This window comes from Theobroma cacao, chromosome 9 (genome assembly GCF_000208745.1).
Source record: "Theobroma cacao cultivar B97-61/B2 chromosome 9, Criollo_cocoa_genome_V2, whole genome shotgun sequence".
In the NCBI taxonomy this organism is placed as follows: domain Eukaryota; kingdom Viridiplantae; phylum Streptophyta; class Magnoliopsida; order Malvales; family Malvaceae; genus Theobroma; species Theobroma cacao.
Window position 1 is genome coordinate 4801722 of NC_030858.1, and position 23709 is coordinate 4825430.

Here is a 23709-nt window from a genome sequence, read left to right on the forward strand (position 1 = left end):
GAAAGATACGGATTTACCAAATGGGCTCGGTTGTTGGTGAACATTTTTTCGGCTTTTTGTCTATTTCTCTTTTCTTTTCTTGTAAATAATTAGGGAGCATGGGGTATTATCATTTGGTTTGACTTAAAAAGAGTGATTCGCGCCGTAGTGATGTGTACGTCTGACATTGGATGCTCTTTTTGTGGGTTCCACGTCTTTTCCATTTTACTAATTAAATTATTTCTTTTTCTTTTTAGTTTTTTTTTTCTTTATTTATTTCTACATGGATATAATATGGCCTTTGAAGTTACAATTTGGTGTTTGCTTTGCCGTTCATCTGACTCAAATTGATTAATCATGCCATCTTTTTCCAATAATAATCAAATTGTTATGTAAATATTTTTTTCATGTCATTTTCCATGATGGTACCATTTTATTCTATCAATTTTTATTTAAATATGTCTGAGCTGATTAATTATTGTCCATTTATAACCTAATAAAGCAAAGACAAATGTCACCAGCACATTACTATTCCATTTCCATTACTTAAAATAAATCATCAAACTAACATTAAAATTAAATCTATAATACCACCATGTTACGTTGATCATGATCCATAAGAGACAGCCCAATCCAATGGGTCACAAATGTCCACACCGTATTTTGTTTAGTATTATTTGTTGGTGAAGTTGGGGTCCACCACTTTTTTTTTTTTTGGTTTTTCTTTTTGCAATTTCATCACATTTTTTATAACCACCACATATTTTCTTTTTAAATGTTTGATTGATAAAGGTAAAAAAACTTAAGATTATATGATCTGTCACATTCCATGTGCTTAATCTTTATCCCCATTTTTTTATTTTTTTACTATCAAAGAAAAACATGTATGTTATTTTCACCTTTTTCAATTAATTTAAATTATAAGATATAGCTAAATCCTTTTTATCACTTGATCCCATCCTATGCTATCCTATCACTTAAATGCATTATCATCAAGAATTATGGAAAAAAATTCTATCAATTAAGTTATTATTTATAAAATAAATTTGTAATTAATGCATTATGAGAATAGTGTCTTAGCATGTACTCAAAGATACTTGTTAACTAAATCTCTTTTACTTGTGTTTGTGAGCTGTGAAGGTCAACATTTACCAAATTGGCAAGTGACAAATGCCAACTGGAAGGATCAACCGGACGAGAGGACCACTTTTTGACATGGTTGGTTTTAATTAGGCAGAATTCCAAGTGAAATATTTGGCAGATCTAAGTGTGCATGGATAAGAGTAATTTGCTTGGTGTGTGGATTTGTTAGAATTTATTTATGGTGTGTCCCCTGGGTTCTACGATGCACACGTGACACGCTCCTTCCCGAATCTTTATTCAGAAATTAAAACCTGACACTCTATGATCAGACAGTACATGCAAAATCTTTATATTTTGTTGAGGAATCCAATCCATGGCATCGAAATACTTGTTTCCAAACTTCAAACCACTTGTTTATAAAGTCGATCAGACACAATTTTTTTAATCGAAAAATAGGATTGAAATCTTATTTTTTAAAATAAAATATTATACATTAACCAATAAATAAAATAATATTTGAGTACTTATCAGACACAATATTTGCTTTGATTTTGCCTGATTTTTTTTAATTTAAAAAGTTATTATAAAGTAAAAAATAATAATTTTTAGAATTAAACTAAAATTATTTGGTAAATTTATTTTTTTAGTAAAACAACTTATATAAACTTTAATTTTAGTTAAAATTACTATAAAATGTATTTAATAATTTAGAAAAAAAATGAATCAAATAAAAAAAAAGATGAGTGTGAAAAAAATATAATATCCCCTATAATATAATGAATCGGAGAATATAAAAAAAATATTTGTTGAAATTTATGAACAACCAAAGTAGTATTAATAATGAATGAAAATCACGTTTAGCCATTGATTTGGTAACTCATTTTCCTACTGAAATCATCAACTCTAATTTCATGCAAATCTAGTGTCACCTCATTTGTTAAGTACTGTTAGCTCAAATGTGAAATTTATTGCTAAAAAGTTCAAGGATTCTATAATTTTTATTATCAAAAGAATTAAAGCTTATTTCAATTTTCTTGTAGTGCAGAATATTGTTATACTTAAAAGAAAAAAAAATTTAAAACTGAGTTACCACAAAGGACTATAAATATTGATTTTTCAATTTTCATCTAATTTATCTCAACAATCATTGACTTATTTGACCAATTATTTTAATCATAATCAACAAATATTATATACATAAGAAAGAAGTTAAAAACAAATAAACATTACAGAATTGTCATATTAAACAACAACTGAGAAATATCGACCAATAAAAAGAGTTTTCAAAGTAAAAAAAATGATAGAAAATAAAATGAAAAACAAAACAGAAAGAAAAAAAATAAGACTTGAATGTAGTTTTAAATTTTGAGTTTTTTTTTTTTAATTTTTGTGGATGATTTGCAAAAAATGGGAGAGAAGAGGGAGATCGATAGCGAGAGAGAGAGAGAGGAGACATTTTTTGAGAGAGAATTTTTTTGAAAAAAAAAACAATTGTCTTAAGAAGCTATTTTTTTTAAAAAGGAAAAAACTCCTATTTAGAGGTTTTTTATTTTTTTTAAGAATTACTCATAAAATACTGTTTGACTTAACTAATTTACAGACTAAATTGAATCGTTCCTGTTTTCTTGCTTTACCCATTTTTACTAGTATGTTAGAATTCTAGCTTTTGAACTTATTTCTTCTCAAACAAAAGTAAGAGAAAGGAAGTTTAGGGCATAAGTTTGGCCCTTGAATTAATTTAGGGTATATGAATAATACGTTTAGGATTTACTCTAAATATCCAATAAATTGATTTATGATATCAATGTTGATTAGATTTGAATTATGTTTAAGTTGTAGCAACCTAAATTAGATAAAAAAATTAATAATTACGACATATTGATTTTGTATAATCCTATGCACGGACATGGTTGTAGTTTAAACCCGAACCTCAAGCAGTTTGGGTCAGGCTTGAGCTAAGAAGTTTGAACTCAAACTTGGTCAATATTAATTTTAGTAAATAGTTAATGTGTTGTTATTAAAATCCAATTAAAACTATCTAAATTTTAATAATAAATGTGTGCGGGCTATAGGCTGACCTGGGCTAAAGCTTCAATGCCTAGGCTCAAATGAGATCCAACTTGATCACGCCCAGGCTCGGCCGATGGACATTTCATCGGGCTAGAAAACAGAACTGCAATTCATGCTGTAGATGTTTAAACCGGAGGGGCAAAGCTCGTATACACCAGAGCTGCTGGCTCAGACTCAGTCGGGGGTAGAGACAATTCTCTCTCTAATCTGCCCCAGAAGCGCGCACGACTCCATTTTGTTGAAGAAATGTAAAGGGTTGAAGAATGAACCTTTGATTTAAATACAATGCAACTCAATGCTTAGTGTGTTTTCAATTCATTGTAGCAGTGAATCCTTGCTGATTAAAACCTTCCCAACGAAGTGGCATTTCATAGCAAGAAACTTTACTTCATCCCAATACTCTGGGCTGCTACGAGACTCTGCGTCAAATGGATCTCTAAATTTTGGGAAGGCAATTCACGGGCAGCTGATAAAAATTGGTTTGACCTCTTGGACTTCGTTGCTGCATTTTTACACAAAATGCGGGAGCTTTGGGTGCGCTTGTCAGGTTCTTGATGAAATGCCAAATAGAAACGTTATGTCTTGGACTGTACTCATTTCACGGTTAGTATCCGAGGGACATAGCTATCGTGCTATGAATTTGTATTGTAATATGAAAAAAGATGGTGTTAGGCCAAATGGGTTCACTTTAGTGACAGCCTTGAAAGCTTGTTCTATGGGATTTGAGTTAGATTTTGGAACACAGTTGCATGCAGAAGTGATTAAGATTGGGGTTTTATTAGATACATTTGTTGCTTCTGCTGTTGTTGACCTCTATGCGAGATGTGGTGAGATGAAACATGCAGAAAGAGCATTCTTTTGCATGCCAGAGAAGAATGTTGTGACATGGAGTGCTTTTCTTAATGGTTATGCAAAGATGGGTGATAGCCAAGAGGTTTTGAAGTGGTTTTGTGGGATGAAAGGAACAGAAACGAAGTTTAGTAAGTTCATTTTATCGACTGTGTTTAAGAGTTGTGCGCGTTTGGGAAATTTGCAAGGAGGCAGGGTTGTGCATTGTCTGGCAATTAAGATTGGCTCTGATATTGATGAATATCTGGGTTGCTGCATTATTGATATGTATTCCAAGTGTGGGGTTGGCGAGGATGCACAAAGGGTCTTTGAGGCCATCAAGGTTCCCAACGTGGTTGCTTGGACTTCAATGATCAACTGCCTTGATGGGCAAGGCAAGAGTCAAGAAGCAGCAGAGATGTTCTGCTTAATGAGACAAAAAGAGGTGAGACCAAATCAGCTTACCTTTGCTAGTATTGTTCGTACTGCAGCCAATTTCAGTGATTTGCACTACTGTCAAAGCATTCATGCTTGTATACTCAAATTTGGCTTTGAATCTGATAAGTTCCTAAGCAATGCGCTTATCACCATGTATATGAAAATGAAATCTGTTCAAAATGGTTGGGAAGTGTTTAATGCAATGAGTTCTTGGGATTCAACTTCCTGGAATTCGCTTTTGTCTGGTCCTCGTGACTGTGAAACTTATCATCAGGGACCAAGAATCTTCTGCAAGATGCTCACAGAAGGTTTTAGGCCCGACGTTTACACTTTTGCTAGCATTCTAAGATCCAATGGCACCCTGGAAAATTTTGGTTTTGGAAAGCAAGTACATGCCCATATAATGAAGAATGGGCTTGATTGTAATAACTTTGTCGGAACATCCCTTATTGACATGTATGCCAAAAACAGATGCTTGGATGAGGCTGAGTTACTTTTTAATGAATTGAATGAAAGAGATCTCTTCAGCTGGACTGTCATCATTGCCAGTTATGCTCAAGCTGATCAGGGAGAGAAAGCTGTCAAATGGTTCAATAGGATGCAACAGGAAGGATTTAAGCCCAATGAATTCACTCTTTCATGCTGTTTTAGTGGTTGCCACAACTTAAGAATGCTGGAAAGTGGGCTGCAACTTCATTCCATGTCAATAAAGTCTGGACTTCTAAATGATACCTATGTTGCAAGTGCACTTATTGATATGCATGGAAAAAGGAGGTGCATAGAAGATGCTGAGGCTATTTTTAAGGAAATGGACTTCCGGAATACGGTCTCATGGAGCACAATTATATGTGCATACACTCAGCATGGGCAAGGAAAGATGGCCATTGAAGCCTTCAAAGCTATGTTAGATGAAGGTTTCCTTCCTGATGAGGTTACATTTATAGGTGTTCTTTCTGCATGCAGTCAATTGGGTTTAATTGAAGAAGCAAAAATGTATTTTGACTCAATTAGCAAGGTCTACATGATTTCTCCTACGGTTGAACATTGTGCTTGTATGGTCAATGTATTTTGTCGAGCAGGTAAATTTGAAGAAGTTGAAAGGTTTATGAAGGAGATGAATCTAACCGAAAATGCCATGATATGGGATACTGTTCTTTGGGGTTGTAAACTGCATAGTAATGTGGAATTTGGTGAAAGAGCTGCCAGAAAGCTTTTTGAGCTTGAACCTGAACTAGAGTATAATTATGTGACGTTATCCAACATGTTTGCAGCTAGAGGAGAGTGGGATGAAGTTGAGAAAATTAGGGCATTAATGTGCAATCAAGGAATTAAAAAGCAGCCAGGGGGCAGTTGGCTTGAGATCCATGGTGAAGCCTACATGTTTTATGCACAGGATACTTCTTATCCAGGTATCAAGGAGATTAATATGCAGATGGAGAAGCTGATAAAATGTAGAACGAATGAACACAAAATTATTTCAAATTTCAAGCAAGATTAAAGGATGTCAATTCAGAGGAACCACCAATTGTGCAAACTCAAGAGATGTATGGCGATGGGGAATCAGTCTCAAGGCCAATGTTAGTCAGTTGGAAACCAGCTCGTAAAGCCCACAACTTAGCAGCAACACTTGTAGTTACTAGCAAATTACTTGAAATCCCAGCTATAAATTTTCCTTGCATTAAATTTGGCAAAGAAAAAGGGAAAGAAAGGAAGGAAAGTTTGAATAAAGTTGTAAATAAAATGATCAATTTAAGTTGAGTGAGTGTGTTTCTCTCACTTTTGAAGGAATTGGATTTTGAGAGAAAGGAAAGGAGCAAATCCACTCACTTTCCTCCCCTCTTAATTTTCCTCCTTAGAGAAAAGGAATGACACCTTTCCTTCATCTTTTGATCTTTCCGTCCAACCAAATACGGTGTTTATGATCACAGGTAACTCCTCCTAACCAAATACAGTGTTTATGATCACAAGTAACCCCTCCTGTCCTAACCTTTCCCGGATTGCCCAAAACTGATCCATCCGCCTTAATTTTGGAACATCCCAAATTTGGTGGGTTTTCCAAGCATTGATGGCGGTAGTCTTCATTGTCTGTTTAACTGTTTGTTATGTTCTTCCATGCTGGTTGGCTTTTTCTTTGATGTTGTGAAGTTGTTGAGAAGCCCCTTTTGCCATGTGAAACACTTTGTTGTTATGTTGAAGCCACATGGTCCATATTGTCATGGAAAAGAAAATGCTGATCCTGGGGATATTATGATGAATAAAGAGAGTATATTCTACCCGCAATTCTTTTTCAAGCCAATCAAAAACATTGATGTTAAACAAAATCCTAAGTTTTTTCTTTTCTGGGAGTTGGTATAGTTAATAAGGAAATGAAATGGACAACAAATCATCAAAAGTTTATGCCTCTTCATCAGAGAGTGGGATCTCAACTTCGCTCTCACTACTCAAATCATCATTAGTAACAGCTGAGACCTTGTCTTTAGCTGATTCAGAATTGCTGCAAAGATCATACTTAAAATACTTGATCTTCTCCTTGTCTGCACTTCCATTTCCTTTCCTTTTTGTCCTGAAGCTATCTATCAGCCTCATTGAATGAGCAGCGGTCATAAATGCATCTGTCAAAGATTCATTTTTCATATTATTTTCTTCATCTTCATTTTCCTCTTTCCCTTGGTTATCAAAGTAAAAGAGAGGATCATCCTCAAGTTTCTTCCCCTCTAACTTTGATACTGATCGCTCATAGTCTGCCTCAGAATCATCAACAAGTAATTTAGCACGGCATTTCAAGATGCTATCATCAAATGGCTTTATCCCTTGTTTCTCAAGGTTCAGTAGCCACTCTGGACAATTGGATTAATTGCAGTAAAAAAACAAAGAAAGCAGTTAGTAATGTATCTTAGAAGCTACAGTTATTGTGGACACTAGAAATGACTAGTGGAGGTACTCACTAATAAGAGCTTTAGGTGAGGATCCACTTGTTCTTCCTGCTTTCTCATCCATGCCAATCTGCCTCATGATGCATTGGGTTATTTGAGAGGGTAAATGAGAATTGGCAAAGGCACTTGTATAACGAGTAGCTCTTTTTTGATCCCCATTATTTCTACAGCAAACCAAATGAGGAGGTAAATGCAATGCAGGCTTCATTTATTATAACTTGAACTATAACATTTATCTATACCTGGAAAACTCAATGCCTTCAAGTGTGACAATCAATCTTGTCATGGCAATACTTTTTATGTGCTCGGCTGGTAGGTGAACTGTCTCTGACTTGAGGAAAGAATACTCAACCAAGATAACAGCATCATACAAAATATTTCTCAGCAGAACTCCATCTTCAAGTCCCTGCATGGAGTGTCCCTTCAGTTTAAAATAACCATCAACTAAATGGATGCGTATTTTCCCATGACTAGGTTAGAGTTTGACCAACAAATAAAATCTATCAACAAGCTTAATTCTCTAAGCATGACATAGTACATATGATTGATGGGATCAACTGTGCTCAAGGTATATCAAAATGGAAGCCCAGATCCAAGTTCAAGCACACGTTGCACCAGATCTATGGATAGGAAAAAGAAAATGAAGATATGGACACACTTCTAGACTCAAGCCACTGATACTTCATTCTCCCTGCCCCACACTTAATGCCTCTAATCCACTATTTTGCCCAGGAAAAGGATATAACTATCACCTTGCAGAATGGAATCACTCAATGCTTAAAATAGACAGCTAAATCCTATAAACAAATTTGTCTGTAAGCAATCATTGTTCCTATGGGGAATCAGTTACGGTGCTGGGACAAAGGGGGAAGAGAGTAAAGAATAAGAGAGGCAGCTAGAGGCCATGATCCACTGATGCAGAACCATTAATGCAGCATATGCATTTGGATGGTTTAAGCACTTGCATAGGCAGACAAACACAATTTTCTAATGTAGAACCACAGCTTACAACTCATACAAATTTAACAGTTGTGAGCATTGGCAGACAATTTGATACAAAGCACAAAAACATACTACTAAAAAGAGGAGGAAGAGATATTAAAAATTAAATATCCAAGCACAGCAAACTAACCAGAAAGGAAGTCACTGGCAATGCCAGCTGCAGCAGCACCCTGACAAGTATCTCTGATCAGCACAAAGTGATAATCAGATTGTAAGTATTGCAAATATGACAAGGGAAAATGAGTGCAATCATGGGGAAAAAGGTAATAATAAAATCAGTATATCTTTTCTAGGAAAACAATATAGAGACAGGCAAAGTTAACTAATTAAGCTAAACCAAAGGGGAACTGCTCAACAGTGCACAGTGTGTGATGTCTCACTTTATTTCACATGATTTGAAATTTGTCCAAGGCAAAAGGCATCCAAAAATACCCAAGCAAAAACTGAACGACATTACTATCAGTCAAGAGAAACGAATGCATTTTGCTAAAAATGAAAGAAAAAAAAAAGACAGAATCTAAAACACACATATAAGCTTAAGATTTAGACAATGTTGAAAATATTTGGCACATAAATGCTCTTCAGACATCTAAGTAGAAGTACGCACTTAACTGAGAATAATGTAATGCAAAATACTTACAGAAAATCATGCTAAAAAATTACCTCAGGCATTACAAAACAAATAATAACAATTAAAATTCAGACAAAAAGTACAGAGCACTAACCAAAGAAATAAAAGTTGTGAAAGCTGGAGATTAAAGCAACAGCCCGACTTCTCAACTCTTTCTCCAACACCATCCCTTCAGTCCCAAGCCTTAAATCCAAGCAAAGTTTCAACAAAAATGCCTCCACCATAACTACACCAGCCAAGTAATTCACATCAAACCCTCTTTCACTAATCACTCTACAAATCTCATCACTCAAAAACGGAAAAAAAGATTGTAAATTTGCATTTCTATCCATCCAAATAGAAACCAAATCCTCAAACGGAATTACCAAATTCACATCAAGACCTTCACTCTCCTCACTCAATTCCTTACAACAGCACATGCTAATATAGCCAATAATCACTTCAACCATAGACTTTACCTTTTTAATCACTTTCTGCTCCCTCTTTGAACCCAAGTCTTTTCCTAGTACTTCCACAACTAACTTATAAACCTCTAAAACAATTGGCGCAAGCAATGCTATGCTTTTAGAAGAACTACAGGGACTTGAACATGAAGAAACTAACTGAAAGAAATCCTTTATGATTGATAATTGATTCAACGGATCTTCATTTGTAAAATTATGGCTTCGAAACGACAAAGCAGAGTATACCCAGACGGATTCCAGAGGTGGATCAATCTTTGCTTGCATTAAATCATAGAATTTATCAATGAAAACAGAGAAATTTGGGGTTTCTTTGTGGGTTTCAGCTAAAAGATCTTCCAGGGATTGTTTTAGAGAAAGTTGGTAGTTTTCACCAATCAGAAAATTGGGTTTTGGGGAATTTGCAGAATCTTTCAGAGATAAAGCCATGGCGTTAGTTAAAAGCTTAAAATTTGTGAACTGTAGGTGTCAAAACAAGGGAAGGTTTCAAGAGCTAGACTTTGATTTTCCTAAAGAGCTCAGCTTAGCAGGCTCCCAATGTAGGGTTTTTGGTGGGTTTCAGATATCCTTCAGTTTGGTTCTCTCCAGTTCATACTGTTCCTGCATGATTCTGCCACGTAAGCACAAATGACTGTGTCCCAATATGAAGTTTGGACGGCCCTGATCAGACAGAGAACTCAACTCAGCGAAGTCGTCCCTGGGGTCACCAAAAACCAGAACTACGTGTATTCTCGAATCCTATTGGCTGACAAATATGGACCCCATGTTTTAAAAGCTCAAAGCAACCAATCACATGCAGCGAAACACGTATCAGTTCTTTTCTTTCTTAAAACAATAAACTTCAAGTCCACTTCGATCAGTTCGTTAAAAAGGATCTTTTCTAACAACTCTTTGAGTTCAGCTAAACGTTTGTTACAATCAAGAGAGTGTTACGGGAAAGATGAAGCAAATTTTAGTTCTTCTTGTATCAGTTTTGTTATTGTCAACGTGGGTGCCTGTCTCTCTATGTGCCAAGAAGCCAGTGGCAGTTGCTAGAAAAGAAGACATTCCTTACATCAAATGTCAAGTTTGTGAGAAGCTGGCATCACAGTTGTACCAACAAGTGCAAACAAAACAAGCCCAGATCTCTCCCAAGAAGGTCTTTTTATCATCTGGGTTTGCTTTTTATTGTCTAAATTTTCTATCTTTGAATTCTGTTTTTGGTTTTTTTTTTTGTTTTAATTCTAAATTTTCTGTTTGGTTTGGTGGGTTGTTAGATCTCAGAATATCAAATCATTGAGATCGCGGAGAACGTTTGTAATTTGAAGAAGGAGGAAGCTGATTGGATTTTGAAGATTGATATAGGAGAGCAAGGAAATAAGTTGGAGGTAAGATAAATTAATCCTCAGTGTTGTGGCATTTTAATTTTTTTCTGCTTTCTTGGATTTTCTTTGTTGTTCTTGTTAATGTTTCGATTCTGAGTAATGATGGAGGGAATAAAGAGTGGAGAAAAATAGGTGTATCGATTCAATTAATTTACTATGCTGACTCAAGAAAGTTTCATCTATTTGCAGCTAATCGAACAGGATGCCGAAGGGATTTGCAATTCAGAGTGTAAGACAATTGAGCGAGCTTGTCAGGAGGTTAGAATTTTGATAACATAAACAAGATGTTCTTTTGATCGATCAATGCAGTCTAGTCTCTATGTGAGCATATCAAATTTTTGTGCATTGTTTTCATCTAGAACTGTGTTGATACATCATAGTATTAACTAAAATATCAGCCTATCAAACTTGGTCTTTGGTTCTTGTAGTGGTGATCTAAGACTGTTAAGCCTGGCTGCTTATGTTTTTTTCCAGGTTATGGGGTATTCTGATACTGATGTTGCTGAATATATATACATGTCCAAGCCTGATATTGAGTCGCTGGCCAATTATCTGTGTAAAGACCTGGCTAAGGCATGCAACAGCAAGCCTCCCCCACTACCAAAGGTAATCGGGTTCGCTTTCTATGCTCCTCTCTTATCATTATGTCTAGTTTTCTTCCTAATATTAAGAAAGAACTAATCCTCTATGAGGTAGACACTTGTTATTCTGTGGGAATAGCTGAATGGCTGAACTTTGGTTCAAATGTGGCTGAGTCACCCAATCCTTCTTGCTGTTTTCAGTAGGCTATTAATTGCATGCGCATCATGATTCGCCATCTGTAATAAAATGCTTCATCTCTAAGAACCTTAGAAGCATTACTTCTGTAGCATCATTTATTTTTGATAGATTGCTGTCTGTTGTGTTATTTTGTTGAAGTACTACTTTCTGTTTTTGTGGTGAATTGCTGTGAGGCAAAGAATTGGATTGTTACTTCAGTACTTTTTGAACTGAATCTACATAATTTGGATAATATGAACGTAATTTCACTTTCCCCATAAAATGCTTTGAATACAGTAGCCTGACTTCTCATATATTATTTTACTTGGGTACAACAGTGTCTTCATAGCTCTAAAACCCTCTCCTTTGTAAACTGTATTTTTTTTACAAGGAGTTTGTTTTGTATTATGTTGTATGACAATCTCCATTGATGGTGTTTTCTTTTACATATGGTGTGAGGAAAAGATGAGTCAACTTTATACTCAATCACTGATTTGTTCTCATTGATGCACACAGGATAGGACTCCGGGAGAACCTTTTGTACCCAAACCAACTAAAGAGGCTGAAATGGAAAAGATGTTACGATCAATGGAGGTGATCAAAGCTTTGTTGCTAAACATCATGCTCTGCATACCTGATGTTTATATCTGATCTCTGTTTAATTGTTTAATTTTATTGTGATTCAGGGTATGCCGGGGGCACCCAGCATGAAAATGTATTCAAGGGAGGAGCTGATGAACATGAAGAATTTGGGTGAAGATGCAGATGATGAAAATGACGACGATGACGACGACGAAGAGTTTCCATCTAATTTGGTACTTATCAAAACTCCACAGCACATAAAAGTTTTCATGAGGTTCTTGTTTTGATTATGATTTTTTCTTTTCTCAGGGAAAACTTTTGAGAGACAAAGAAAGTAGAAAAGGCGATTGGAAACAGAGGATCAGCAAAGGCATAAAAAATGCAAGTGAATCATTGAAGAAACATGCAACCAAGGTCTCCAACCGGGTACAAAGGTGGTGGAGAGGAATTAATGCTGCCCGTTCGAAGGCCAGCAAGGCAGAGCTTTAGGATACCTTGAATTCTACGTGTGAGGAATACCAATGGTTAGCATGTTTTCTTCCGCTGTATTAATATGCTTTGTTACTTATTTACTCGGAAGAATTTGATTCAGTAGGAAATCAGAGGAAGTAAATCCCCTTTTTCCCTAAACTTGTCTTTCCCCGCCCTTTGGGAAGTTTTGATGATTGTTTTCGTCCGTGGGGACTCTCTTAACAGTGTCACGAGTAGCAACTTCATCTTTTTGCTGATTTCAATACACAATATGTTGAAACGTCTCTCTTCCTATCTGCTCCTCTTAAGGTTTCTGGCGTATTGTCCATTGCTTACTTGCCTGGTAATTCCACAATAGATTGGCCTTGAAATGGATCTAAATTCTGAAATGAATACTTGGAAATGCAGCGGCCTACTGTTGAATATATGGTAATTCCCAATGCTCTGCTCCGGCCGAACTGTCACTTCTCGTGTCTGTCATTATAACCATGGTACTCCAGACTTATTAACAAACCCATATCTGAATGCATTGATTATCATACAGTGCTTGTAACTCCATTGATATAACATGAACTTAGGCTTATACAAAAGTGCCGCTCAAGTTCTCATCAATGAAAGTGGATTTAGCATTCGGACTTACATCAGAAGTTCATAGATAAACACTAGTAATGCCTCCGCTTTACCCTAGCCACTATTTGCATCAGATCTTACTTCTCATTCCTTCAATTGGAAGGGAGAAAAATTTTTAGGTTAAAAATAAAAAAAGCAAGTGCAAAGCGTGCAAGGATTACGTTAAATATCCAAAAAGATCTTGGCATTCTAAGTATCGAGAATCTATTTGATTCTAATTTCCTCATGCATTCATAGGAAAGAATTAAATAAAATTACAGGCAACTATCATTACATTTCACATGAAAAAACCAATATATGGGCATCTCATTCTTAGGCGATTAAGGAAAACTAGAATACAGATGCATTAAATAGGAGCAGAGCTTCATGCCTTTGACAATTCATAAATTTACTTGTGTTGCAGAAGCTAATAGTCATGAATACCGTGACAATCAGCGCATCTTATAGAATTGAACTTTCGAAATCACACATCGTCGACCACTCAATGAATATTTGACCATTATATCGACATCTCGGGGATTCTTCTTGTTTGGTGCAACAGTCATGCTACCAACTATTGCCTCCCCTTCACATACGGTTAGCACATCCTCTAGGTATAGGACTGTTTGCTTCCAATGTGTAGCTCGGGATCTTGGCCCTGCATTTTGTTTTGATTTGAAGAAGTCAGAAACATAGATTAATTGCACAAAACTTCAGGCTTGAGCAGATGCATTATTGTATTGCCAGGGCAAAAGTACTTCTAAGCTGCACTTGCCGCTTTGTATTTGTAGATAAGATGGAAAGGCCGAATGATAGAAAAGTTTGCAATCTACTGACTAGAACCAAAATGGATGTGGGGCAAGAATGAAGAGACAAACCTGTAGAGAAGCCCATCAATTTGTGGCACTTGGTAAATGATACATCAAAGTATGCAACAAAAGCATGGATGTAATCATCACGTTGTGCAACAAGCTTAAAAGGTGCAGTGAAAGAAGCATCCCCAGGAGCCATCTTGGAGATATCCATTGTCTGAATAAAGAAAAGCAAAATGAAAAATGCAATAAATTCCAAAAACATTATGTCAAAGAATTTCCCTCAAGCATGTACATATAGATACACAATAATACACATTTGTGCTGTGTATTTCTCACCTTGAGAAGGTGGCAATTTGTCACAATTTGATTCTGGTCAACTGTGTCAACAAGAGGTTCCATCATAGCTTGCTTTTTGATGCAACTCATGTCAAAGCCGTAAACATTATTCCAAACTGTAGCAAGACGATGCCATGGAGAAAAGATGGGTATATATAAGAATACAGAAATCAAATTGCAATGAACCACAACAGAAAAACTGATTGAAAGCCCATAACCACATATGAATGAATACAAAAAATTATATCAATCTAGGAGTCTACTATGCTTACATTCAATCTTATCATCTTTGTACTCTGCATCCTCAATTGCTGTCAAGTAAAGAGAAGCTTTATCTGGTAGCACAATTCCATCATTGACCTGAAACAGGCAAAGGAATAACTTGAATAAAAAGAATTTAGTGTATTTGAAACGAACAAGATTTTGCTTTCAGGAGCAAGACAATAAAATTAAGCTCAAAATGCAACTTAGCCACACAGAGCACAAGCAAAAAATGCTCTAGAGAAGTTGGCACGAGGATGGAGTTAAAAGTCTTGATCAATTAAAAGTCTCTTGATCAATTAAAAGTTATAGCCAGACGCAAAGCATCCATTTACAACTCACCTTGTACAAATCATAACATGGAATAGATGATTTAAGCAATCATGTTAAGACATTTTAACCAACAGAGTGATAGCTGCAAGTTAATGTGCCTCCAACCCAGAAAAAGAGCTTAACATACTAGCAAGTGGAGATTAGGAAAGGACAAGACAGACAGGGATATAGTGATAAGACCACGCAACATTGCCGTTGTTCTTTTAAAATTTGTAGATTGGTAGCACAACAGTACACTAGATATGATATCACAAGAAACAACCCACAGAAGGCAACCTGCCTTGATGGCCATTTGACAATAACAAACTCCAAGCCATACCTAACACATACAGCTCCATAAATGTGGCATATCTGGCATATATTATGTTGAAATTCCAACCTGTATATGCATGCATGTACTCCAGGTTGAATATCAGTTTTACACAGCAAACACATAAATGAATTGTCAAGGAACTTCCTATTACAGAACAGAAGTACAAAAACATATTTCTAATATCAACAATCATGAAAATATCTCACGTACAGACATTTATAGTATCCATAATAGCAGTGACTTACAAGCCATTTATCACGGGCATATAACACTGTATTCAACATATTCTCAAACAACAAAAAGTAACCCATCCACTCTGATATAATGATATCTACTTTCGCGACAGGAAGCTCAATTTCTTCAATCTTTCCTTTCAAAACTGTAACAACTGTAACAATCAAATAATTCTTGGGTAAACAGCAAGCTTAAATAGTGGAAGCAATACAGTAAAAGACAACAAATTTTAATAAACTCACCATCAGACACGCCATTTTTTTCAACAATTTGTTTAGCCATATCAGCCATATGAGAACACTCAACCTAGGAAAGGAAAAATATTAACCAAATTAGGCAAACAAGGAAAGGACACCAGGAGTGTAAGAATTATGAGATTATTAACAACATGTAAAACAGAAATAAAAGGAAAAAGGAAAACTGAAACACATACTGCATAAACATGTGCTGCCCCTGCTTTTGCACAAAACAGAGACAAAATTCCAGTTCCAGCTCCCACATCGAGAACTACTTTATTCTGGAATAGAAACTTATTCTGATAAATAACGTTTTGATATGTCTTAGTTCGCACCACATCCTTGAGCATTTCCTGAAATACAGGGAGTGTCAGGTTAACATAGAGGAAAACCATTTTCCAAACAAAAAAGAAGTGAAAAACTTATCTGACCCTACCAAGTTCTTCCACTGTAATCAAGAATAATAATTGCAAATGTAATTTTTCATAAATTGCCTTAACGTACAAAGGTCAGTACACAAACGACAATTGTTTTTGGATAGTAAGCACAGCAAATTAATTCATGGGTAAGCTTAAGTAAACAGAATAATTACAACCAAACGTTCAATCAGAGATATTCAGCACCCAACATATCACAAAGCAACAGTGACCAAAGCAAAAATACTCTATAAATAACTCAACAATAATCAAACAAGAAACTGCTCTCCGCTCAATAGTCCAAGTGCTGCACACTTACTTCATGAATACCTGCATAACAAAAAAAAGTAAAAAAAATCAAAATAAGCTTTATAAGGAAGTGTTCACTGAACATAAATAAAATTATGTAGTATAAAACTTCTAACATTAGTCAATTCAATGCACTGCCAAAGATGGACATGCTAATCCATTAAACATATAACCATTTGACCAGGGACCACAAGAGTTTCATTAATTACTTAGATGTAAACAAACTATTGAGCTGAACAAGCTCTAGTTTTTGAAAAGATTGAAACTTGTTCTCTCATTCCAAGCTTCCTCATAGGCAAGGTCAAAAGCAATACTAAAAAAGCCTCACTTTCCCATAGTTTTCTAATCAGCAAGACAATAACAGTCAAAAAGATGCAAACTTCAAAAATGAATCTCGAGTAAAAGAAAAGAAAGAAGAAAATATACCGAAGTGAGAGTAAGAATCGAAGTAATAATCAGCACTGGTTTTATCATCATCGCCTTCGCAATCGACAAAGGAGACGTCAGGTTCTCCCATGGAGACGTCTTCGGTAGCTTTATCAATGGCGACGATTGATTCGTCGAGATTAGAGCTGTCTGTGGCGGCTTCCTCGTCGTCGGCGTCTTGAAACCGAATCTTGGTTCCTTCGAATCCGTTCGAAGAGTTCGTCGACGTTTGAGCTGCGTTGCTGTTTTTACGGCGACCCATCTTTTTAGAGAGGAAGCTTAGGGTTTTGTAAAGGGAAGCAGGGCGAGATTACTGATTAGGGCTTTTTGCTTGAGACAAGGTGAGCTCCAGTTTGGAGGCTACGCTTTTGCTTGTATTTAAATATGGTTGTGTCTTCCCCTCGTGACCTTTTAGAGGGACGATAACTTTTAAATTAAGAAACACAAATATCTACTTTCAAACATCGCAAGGTAATAAAAAAGAACGGAGTAAGATCGCATATGACGTCGTTTTACTCCCAACTGTAGGAGTACATGCTCGAACTTCCTTCACTGAATCACCACCGTGCACTTTCTATTTGTTTCACCGGTCAAAGCACGGCGTCGTAAGTCAATGTGAAAATAGAAAGGGCAAATATGGTATAAAAAAAAGTTTTTTTTTTTACCATTAACGTTCCGCATTACAATATGAAACTTGTAGCTGAAAATAATAATAATAATTGTTCAAATTTTGTAACATATAAACATTGAAAATTATTCTCTTAACTGTCCATACAAGACTTCTATTAATCAGGCATGTTTTACACAACGGCGTAAGTCGAATAGCTGATAAGAGAGATATCTCCCCACATTTCAGGTTCACTAACAGTCATTATTTGCTAAATTTTGGCTTCCCCACCATTTTCGGTGTAACTAGAGGCCTTGCTGAGTGGTGGCCATGGTCCTCCTGCCATGACAGCTTCGATCTCCCATGTCTCCCGAGGAACTTTGGTCATGTTCTTGCTACCATTGGCCGTGACGAGCTACGAGAGAAGAAAGGAACTGTATGATTAAGTGAGACCACAAACAGAACAAAAGCCCAGAGTCAATTCTAACCGTATAACAGGTGTAACACGTACATGAAAAAGCTAAGTTCTATAGCTAGATCCATCCCACATGAGTGAGCTTTAAAACATCCACGGTACATACAGAATTGCATGCATTTAGCAAGTGTTATACTGGCCTAGTACCAATTCTCACCAATACCACAGATCCTGCTGTAGGTCATCTGTAGCTCTTCAAACTTATTCCTAGCTACTTGAAGACCAACAATCAAGTGCATGAACTGAATTGTTACAGCACATTTGAAAGATTTTCGATCAAAACTCAGTTCAGCAACGTATCTCATTGTCTCCTTCGGTTCTTTATAGCTAAAACTTAGTTTGGCACTATGAGTTTTGACCAAGTCTATCAACAGCACAGGGAAATTTACTTTCTATCTCCACATGCATGTATGTGTTAAATATGAGAGCATGTTTTAAACTATATTTGAAACTTAGACAAACTACTTATACATGTAAATTTAAATCAGGCAGGAAATTTTGGACTTGAATGACTGTAAGATTTACTAAATACAATACCACATCACTTTCTATTCGAACTCCACCAAAATTTTTAAATCTGTCAACTATTTCACGATTGAAGAACTTTGAAGTGTTTGCATTTTCCATAGCCGGAACCAACAATGCATCGATGAAATAGCATCCAGGCTCCACTGTTATCACCTACAACAAGAAGATGAAAGCTTAGTATGCATTCTGCAGGTTTGAAGCACTGATTGAATTCCCTGTGCAGAATTTTCATGAAAAAGAACAACAGATCACTTCTAAGAAAAACCTTCAAACTAATAGATTTATTGCAAACTGATTCTTTGTCCAAACGTTTTAAGTGCTTCACTTTAGAGTTAAAATAGGAGCAACTAATTGAACATTAAAGGGATGTTACCTCAGGGTTTCTTCAGAAAAATAGTCACTATGCTATAATTTTATGTACTACCAAAGCACATTAAGAGGGCTAATGGTTGACTGAGCTTAATTATAAACTGAGAACCTATAATCAATCAGAACAGTTGGTATTGGGACCTTGAATTGTAGTCCTTGGAAATAAATTCAAGGTCTAAAATTTTAATAGAGAGTGATGTCAGTGCCAGCCATTAATTCCACCAAATGGTCATGCAGCAAAGCAAATCAAACATACCATATAAAATTATTTTTCAAAATTCAAACTTAAGCAATGCTTTGGTAAGAATGAAACAAATATATTAATTAAAACACAGTTGCGCAACATTCCGATGTCATTCAACTACAAACGTATCAAAAGACATGTAATGTTTAACCAGTGTTACAGTGTACACAGAAATCATACATACATCATAGCTGTGCTGATCATAGTCCTAAAAGTGGAAAACTCCTTTGACAACCGAAAGGCAAAGAAAAGCACTTACCATTCCCTCCTGGAGTTGTCTAGCAGTACGCAAAGTCTTCAAACCAGGTTCTTTTGGTCTTTCTACTCCCTGCTAGATTTCCAATCCTTCCAATTCAGGGAAATGAAAAATATAGCTACTAATAAATTAGAAAAAAGTAAGACTAGCATTGAGATCAAATCCATAAGTAGATAAGTTAATCACAAGGACCTTTGGATAACCTCCAGGGTCATGAGTATCAATACCCAAGAAATGGCCCAGACCATGAGGCATAAACATAGCACCCAGTCTCTCAACCATCATATCATCAATGTTTCTACAATAAAAAATTGAAGCCAGCCACTTATAAGTTTAGATTTACTTCTAATAGTAGTAACAAAAACTGAATAAAAGAAATAACTACATCATCAAGAAAATAGAATTTACCCAACAAGGATGTTTCCCTTTATCAGAGACTCCAGAATGATTTTCTCAGCTAATCTGCAATAGATAACAAGGAAACAAGAATATACAAATTGAAGATAAAAGAAAGAAATTATAACAAAATTATCTCATGAGCATTATTATTTTTTGGCCTTACCTGTGCATATCCACCCAGCTTACACCAGGTTTCATTGTAGTTATAACAACATTGTGAGCATCAAGGACAGCCTGAGGAGCATAGCAAGTAGAAAAAGGAAGATCAAACAATGACAACTTAAACCAAAAGGATTGTCTTTTCTTTTCTGTTTTTTTTTATTATTCAAGTAAATATGGGTTCATACGAGGGAACTTGATATAATTCCTATCAATCATTGATCAAAGAGTAGAGAACTAACATTATATATAAGGCTTTGATCACTTGTAAACTTCCCATTCACCTGCACAGATGATAGGATGTATTTTAGAGAGGAAACTTACCACCGTATACTAGAGAACAAGCAGTTCTCTTACTCCCAGTCCCAGTAGCACGGGAGAAGTTTGATATTCCTAAGATATATCAGTATTCTCTATACAGTGTAGAAAAACTTAAAATTGTATCCCAATAGTGAGCTGCAAAAACTGCAGTAAGAAACTTAAATATTATATGCAGCCATGAAACAAATACAAACTGCATGTTCTCTAAGCGACTCGGCCCCAAAGGTCACAAAGATACTCACTGATAATTCCATGCAAGCTACACAAGAATTGGACATGCAAAGCCTGCATTTTCTGCTTCACGTCTTTGGACAAATGCTATCCATTCAATTTCTTTTTCTTTTTTGATTAATCAGATGATGGTATAATGGTATGGCAAAATTAAATCATAAAACTGAGAGATATAGGAAGGACTAAAGCATAAAAAAACATTGAGATTCTTTGTGAAGTTGCATTAAATGCTTCAATTGAAAAGTGAAAGGCCCACATCCAGCATTCAACACACAAGCAAAGAAATTAATTGCAATAAAAATACACGTACTCACAGGGAATGAGCAAGTAATGTCAGATCCATAGAAACTGTATTCAGCTCCCATGTCAAGCAAGGCCATATCTCCATCTTCTAAGATCTGCAGGAAAGACATAATAGTATTCAAACCTTACCAACTACTTCCAGTTTATCAGATTAACTAGAATACATCAATTTAAAAGTCTTAATGCTACTCCTTCAGCAAGCACGCGGACATACCCACTTACATCTACATGCTTTTACAAATATTCACCATTTATTTCATTAAAGAGAATAAGACTTCCTAGGTTTGAAGTTCAGATCAAAATCTAATGAGATCATGTTTTTCTTGTGCAACAAAACTGACATCTATTACAAACATTAAAGGACAAAGGACAAAAATTATACCTTATCATTAGGAGCTGCAGCATGTCCATAATGTAGAACAGCACTGCACCATTAAAACATAAGGATCGTTATTTTAATGGAATCTCATATCAATAAATTCACACTCAAAAATTAATCATACAACAAGTAAAATTTTCCAAAGTAAAATCACAATTCACAACTGCAGTACATTTCTCAAATTACGCAGCTGGTGAGCTGAGTACCAATTCTTGACCTTCAAAATGTTTTAAAACAACTGTAGCTACCCTAGGTTTAATTTATTTGAAGTTTAGTTTAAAAGGTAATCCTCAACATATAGATAATTGGGCATGAAAACATTACTAATGTGCTGTTCTTACTGCATTGCATGTACTGAACAAGTAACAATCAGAAACTGAGGTAATCCTTACCTATTTTCACCTGTAGCACAAATACATGTGTATGAACAGTGCCTACAGCCACCATACATGTAGGTGTGATGAAGAAACATGCTTTCCAACTGATATTCTTTCACACCTGCTTTAGTTTTTCTCATGACCTAGTTACATAAAGTACAGCAAATATATGTTAAATTATCATTATCAATACACTTAGGAAACTTTTTTTGCCAAGATATTATTAAATACAGGTGAAGTAAAAGATGAAGAAAAGGAAGAAAGAAAGAAGAACAAAGGAACTGGCCACAAAGTAGCTTCTAAAACCATGTCGAATGACAGATTAATCATTTGCTTAGATATGCAAAGAAAAATATAGACAATTGTTGTTCAAGCAATGAGATAAAACAATACCTCAACATGAGCTTCAGAACTTATATCATTGGCAAATTGGATAAGTGCAAGCTCCAAGTCTGACTTGAAAACGCGGCACTCAGTCAATATAGGATGCAGAGTTGTCAAATCTGTCTCAAATTTTTCTATTCCCTAAAAACAAGAGAGGAGAAAAAAACAGTATAAGCCTCTAAACTAACTAATATGGCACTTTTACATAACATCATAAAAATTGAGTCAAAGGTAGTGTGCCAGTTCAGTAACTTTGACATTAGAAAAGAACACTAGAACTTGAGGAACAATATCACTCTGTTCAAAAGGCAAAAAGCAAATGAAAGTAGAATAAAGGATGAGATGTAAAACCTCAAACTCAGCTGGTTTTGAGAAATTATTGCTATCAGTGTTAAGCCCATGTAAGAGGAACAACAATGGTTTTCCAAATCCCTTATATTGGTCAACCAAGACTTGAACAATTTCATCAGTATAGTAGACCATGCTAACCATATACCTTTCCTGCAAACAAGAATGTAAACATAAAAATTACTAAGCATACGCATGCACTGGCGTCACAAGCTGGAAAACATTAATAGAAGAGTCACCTGAAAGTAGGGCAGTGGCTTTATTTCTCCCATCCAAACAGCGTAATCTGCAGGTAACCTAGGTGCAAATAGTATCGACTTCCCAGTTGCAATGTCCTTTAGTGAGTAAAAAAAGATAAGTTTATCAACTTCAACAGTTTATAAATTCGATGAGCTATATTATTTAAAAATGGAATCGTAAGTTAATGAAAATGTAATTTTAGAAAAGGAAAAATGTATAATATGGAAATTGATGCATAGAACTTACAATAGCACCGTACAAACCAGGCTCTCTTACACCAAAAAGATAAGCGAAGTAGCTCTCTTGCCTGAAAACCGATGGATTATAATTAAGTTTGAATTACTGCATTAAACTGAATTGTAATTCAATTGAAAGTTTACAAGAACAAGGCATGGTCTAGGTACCTGAAGAGTTCGATGTGATCAGTGCAATAGCGCGTTTGCTCTTCGCCTCCCTGTTCGATCGATTAATCGAAGAATCTTACATCAATGAAGGCGTTTATGAATAAAATTTAATGGAAATGATTGGTTTAAGAGTACCTGAAGCAAGACGAAGCCGTGGAGGGGACGAGCGGAGTCGGAGAGGTGCCGGAGAAGAGAATCGAGGAGCTTTTGACGGTTGGAGACGTGGAGCTCCATGGGGACCTCCGGAGGGGAGAGAGACGACGGCGATGATGAAGCCATGGAAATGGCTTGAGTGCTTGAGTGCCACTACTATTCGGCATTTTTCTGTTGAAAGTTCAGGAGTCCAAAACGACGACGCATATAACATGGGCCCCGTATTGGGCTCCAATCGGTTTTTTTTTCTTATAATGATTGGGCATTTAGGGAAAGATAATGATTGGAAAATAATGACAACTTAGTACGTTTGTTTTAATGGAATATATTTTTTAAAAAATGTTTTCAGATTTATATTTATTTATAAAATAAAAAATTTAATTAAGATGTAAAATATTTTATGAGTTAACAAGAAAAGTATCTATTGATCACGTAGAATGTTTTACCCTCTTGAGAGGAGTAAGACATTTGTTAGAGTATTGAAAAAACACTTTTATACTAAATTTAATAGTATAAGTTTGATGAATATTAATATTTAATTTAAAATATATAAAAATAATATTTAAATAAAAAATTAACTTAAAATATTAATATTTAAATTATTCAATATTATCAACATATTAAAAAAATTTCAAATAAAATT

General features: G+C 35.5%; 5 protein-coding genes across 6 annotated transcripts; 2 read left to right on the top strand and 3 right to left on the bottom strand.

Moving 5' to 3' along the window:
- LOC18588432 (pentatricopeptide repeat-containing protein At4g39530) lies at positions 3147 to 6639 on the top strand. Its single transcript, XM_007012831.2, has one exon. It carries the CDS (start codon positions 3428 to 3430, stop codon positions 5894 to 5896), a length of 2469 nt encoding a protein of 822 aa, XP_007012893.2. The 5' UTR covers positions 3147 to 3427; the 3' UTR covers positions 5897 to 6639.
- On the bottom strand, positions 6642 to 9982 carry LOC18588433. Its single transcript, XM_007012832.2, has 5 exons — positions 9059 to 9982; positions 8464 to 8516; positions 7574 to 7737; positions 7344 to 7495; positions 6642 to 7235 (listed from the first exon to the last, which is right to left on the bottom strand). Exons 1-5 carry the CDS (start codon positions 9852 to 9854, stop codon positions 6793 to 6795), a joined length of 1608 nt encoding a protein of 535 aa, XP_007012894.2. The 5' UTR covers positions 9855 to 9982; the 3' UTR covers positions 6642 to 6792.
- LOC18588434 lies at positions 10264 to 12895 on the top strand. The gene is made up of 7 exons (XM_018127339.1): positions 10264 to 10563; positions 10682 to 10792; positions 10979 to 11047; positions 11264 to 11395; positions 12065 to 12142; positions 12235 to 12363; positions 12440 to 12895. Exons 1-7 carry the CDS (start codon positions 10366 to 10368, stop codon positions 12617 to 12619), a joined length of 897 nt encoding a protein of 298 aa, XP_017982828.1. The 5' UTR covers positions 10264 to 10365; the 3' UTR covers positions 12620 to 12895.
- LOC18588435 (protein arginine N-methyltransferase 1.1) lies at positions 13381 to 17277 on the bottom strand. The gene is made up of 9 exons (XM_007012834.2): positions 16890 to 17277; positions 16474 to 16484; positions 15936 to 16091; positions 15745 to 15808; positions 15514 to 15656; positions 14634 to 14721; positions 14362 to 14477; positions 14089 to 14239; positions 13381 to 13868 (listed from the first exon to the last, which is right to left on the bottom strand). Exons 1-9 carry the CDS (start codon positions 17149 to 17151, stop codon positions 13663 to 13665), a joined length of 1197 nt encoding a protein of 398 aa, XP_007012896.1. The 5' UTR covers positions 17152 to 17277; the 3' UTR covers positions 13381 to 13662.
- On the bottom strand, positions 17591 to 23214 carry LOC18588437 (xaa-Pro dipeptidase). Of its 2 annotated transcripts, none has more exons than XM_007012836.2 (16): positions 23049 to 23214; positions 22914 to 22963; positions 22756 to 22816; positions 22509 to 22604; positions 22273 to 22422; positions 21931 to 22062; positions 21553 to 21680; positions 21164 to 21206; positions 20793 to 20876; positions 20169 to 20210; positions 19931 to 20001; positions 19777 to 19830; positions 19561 to 19666; positions 19372 to 19440; positions 18509 to 18652; positions 17591 to 17911 (listed from the first exon to the last, which is right to left on the bottom strand). In XM_007012836.2, the coding sequence occupies exons 1-16, from the start codon at positions 23190 to 23192 to the stop codon at positions 17768 to 17770; spliced, it is 1518 nt and encodes a 505-aa protein (XP_007012898.2). In that variant the 5' UTR covers positions 23193 to 23214; the 3' UTR covers positions 17591 to 17767. The 2 variants fall into 2 exon arrangements, with proteins under 2 accessions (XP_007012898.2, XP_017983806.1); XM_018128317.1 differs by having other exon boundaries at positions 19372 to 19443.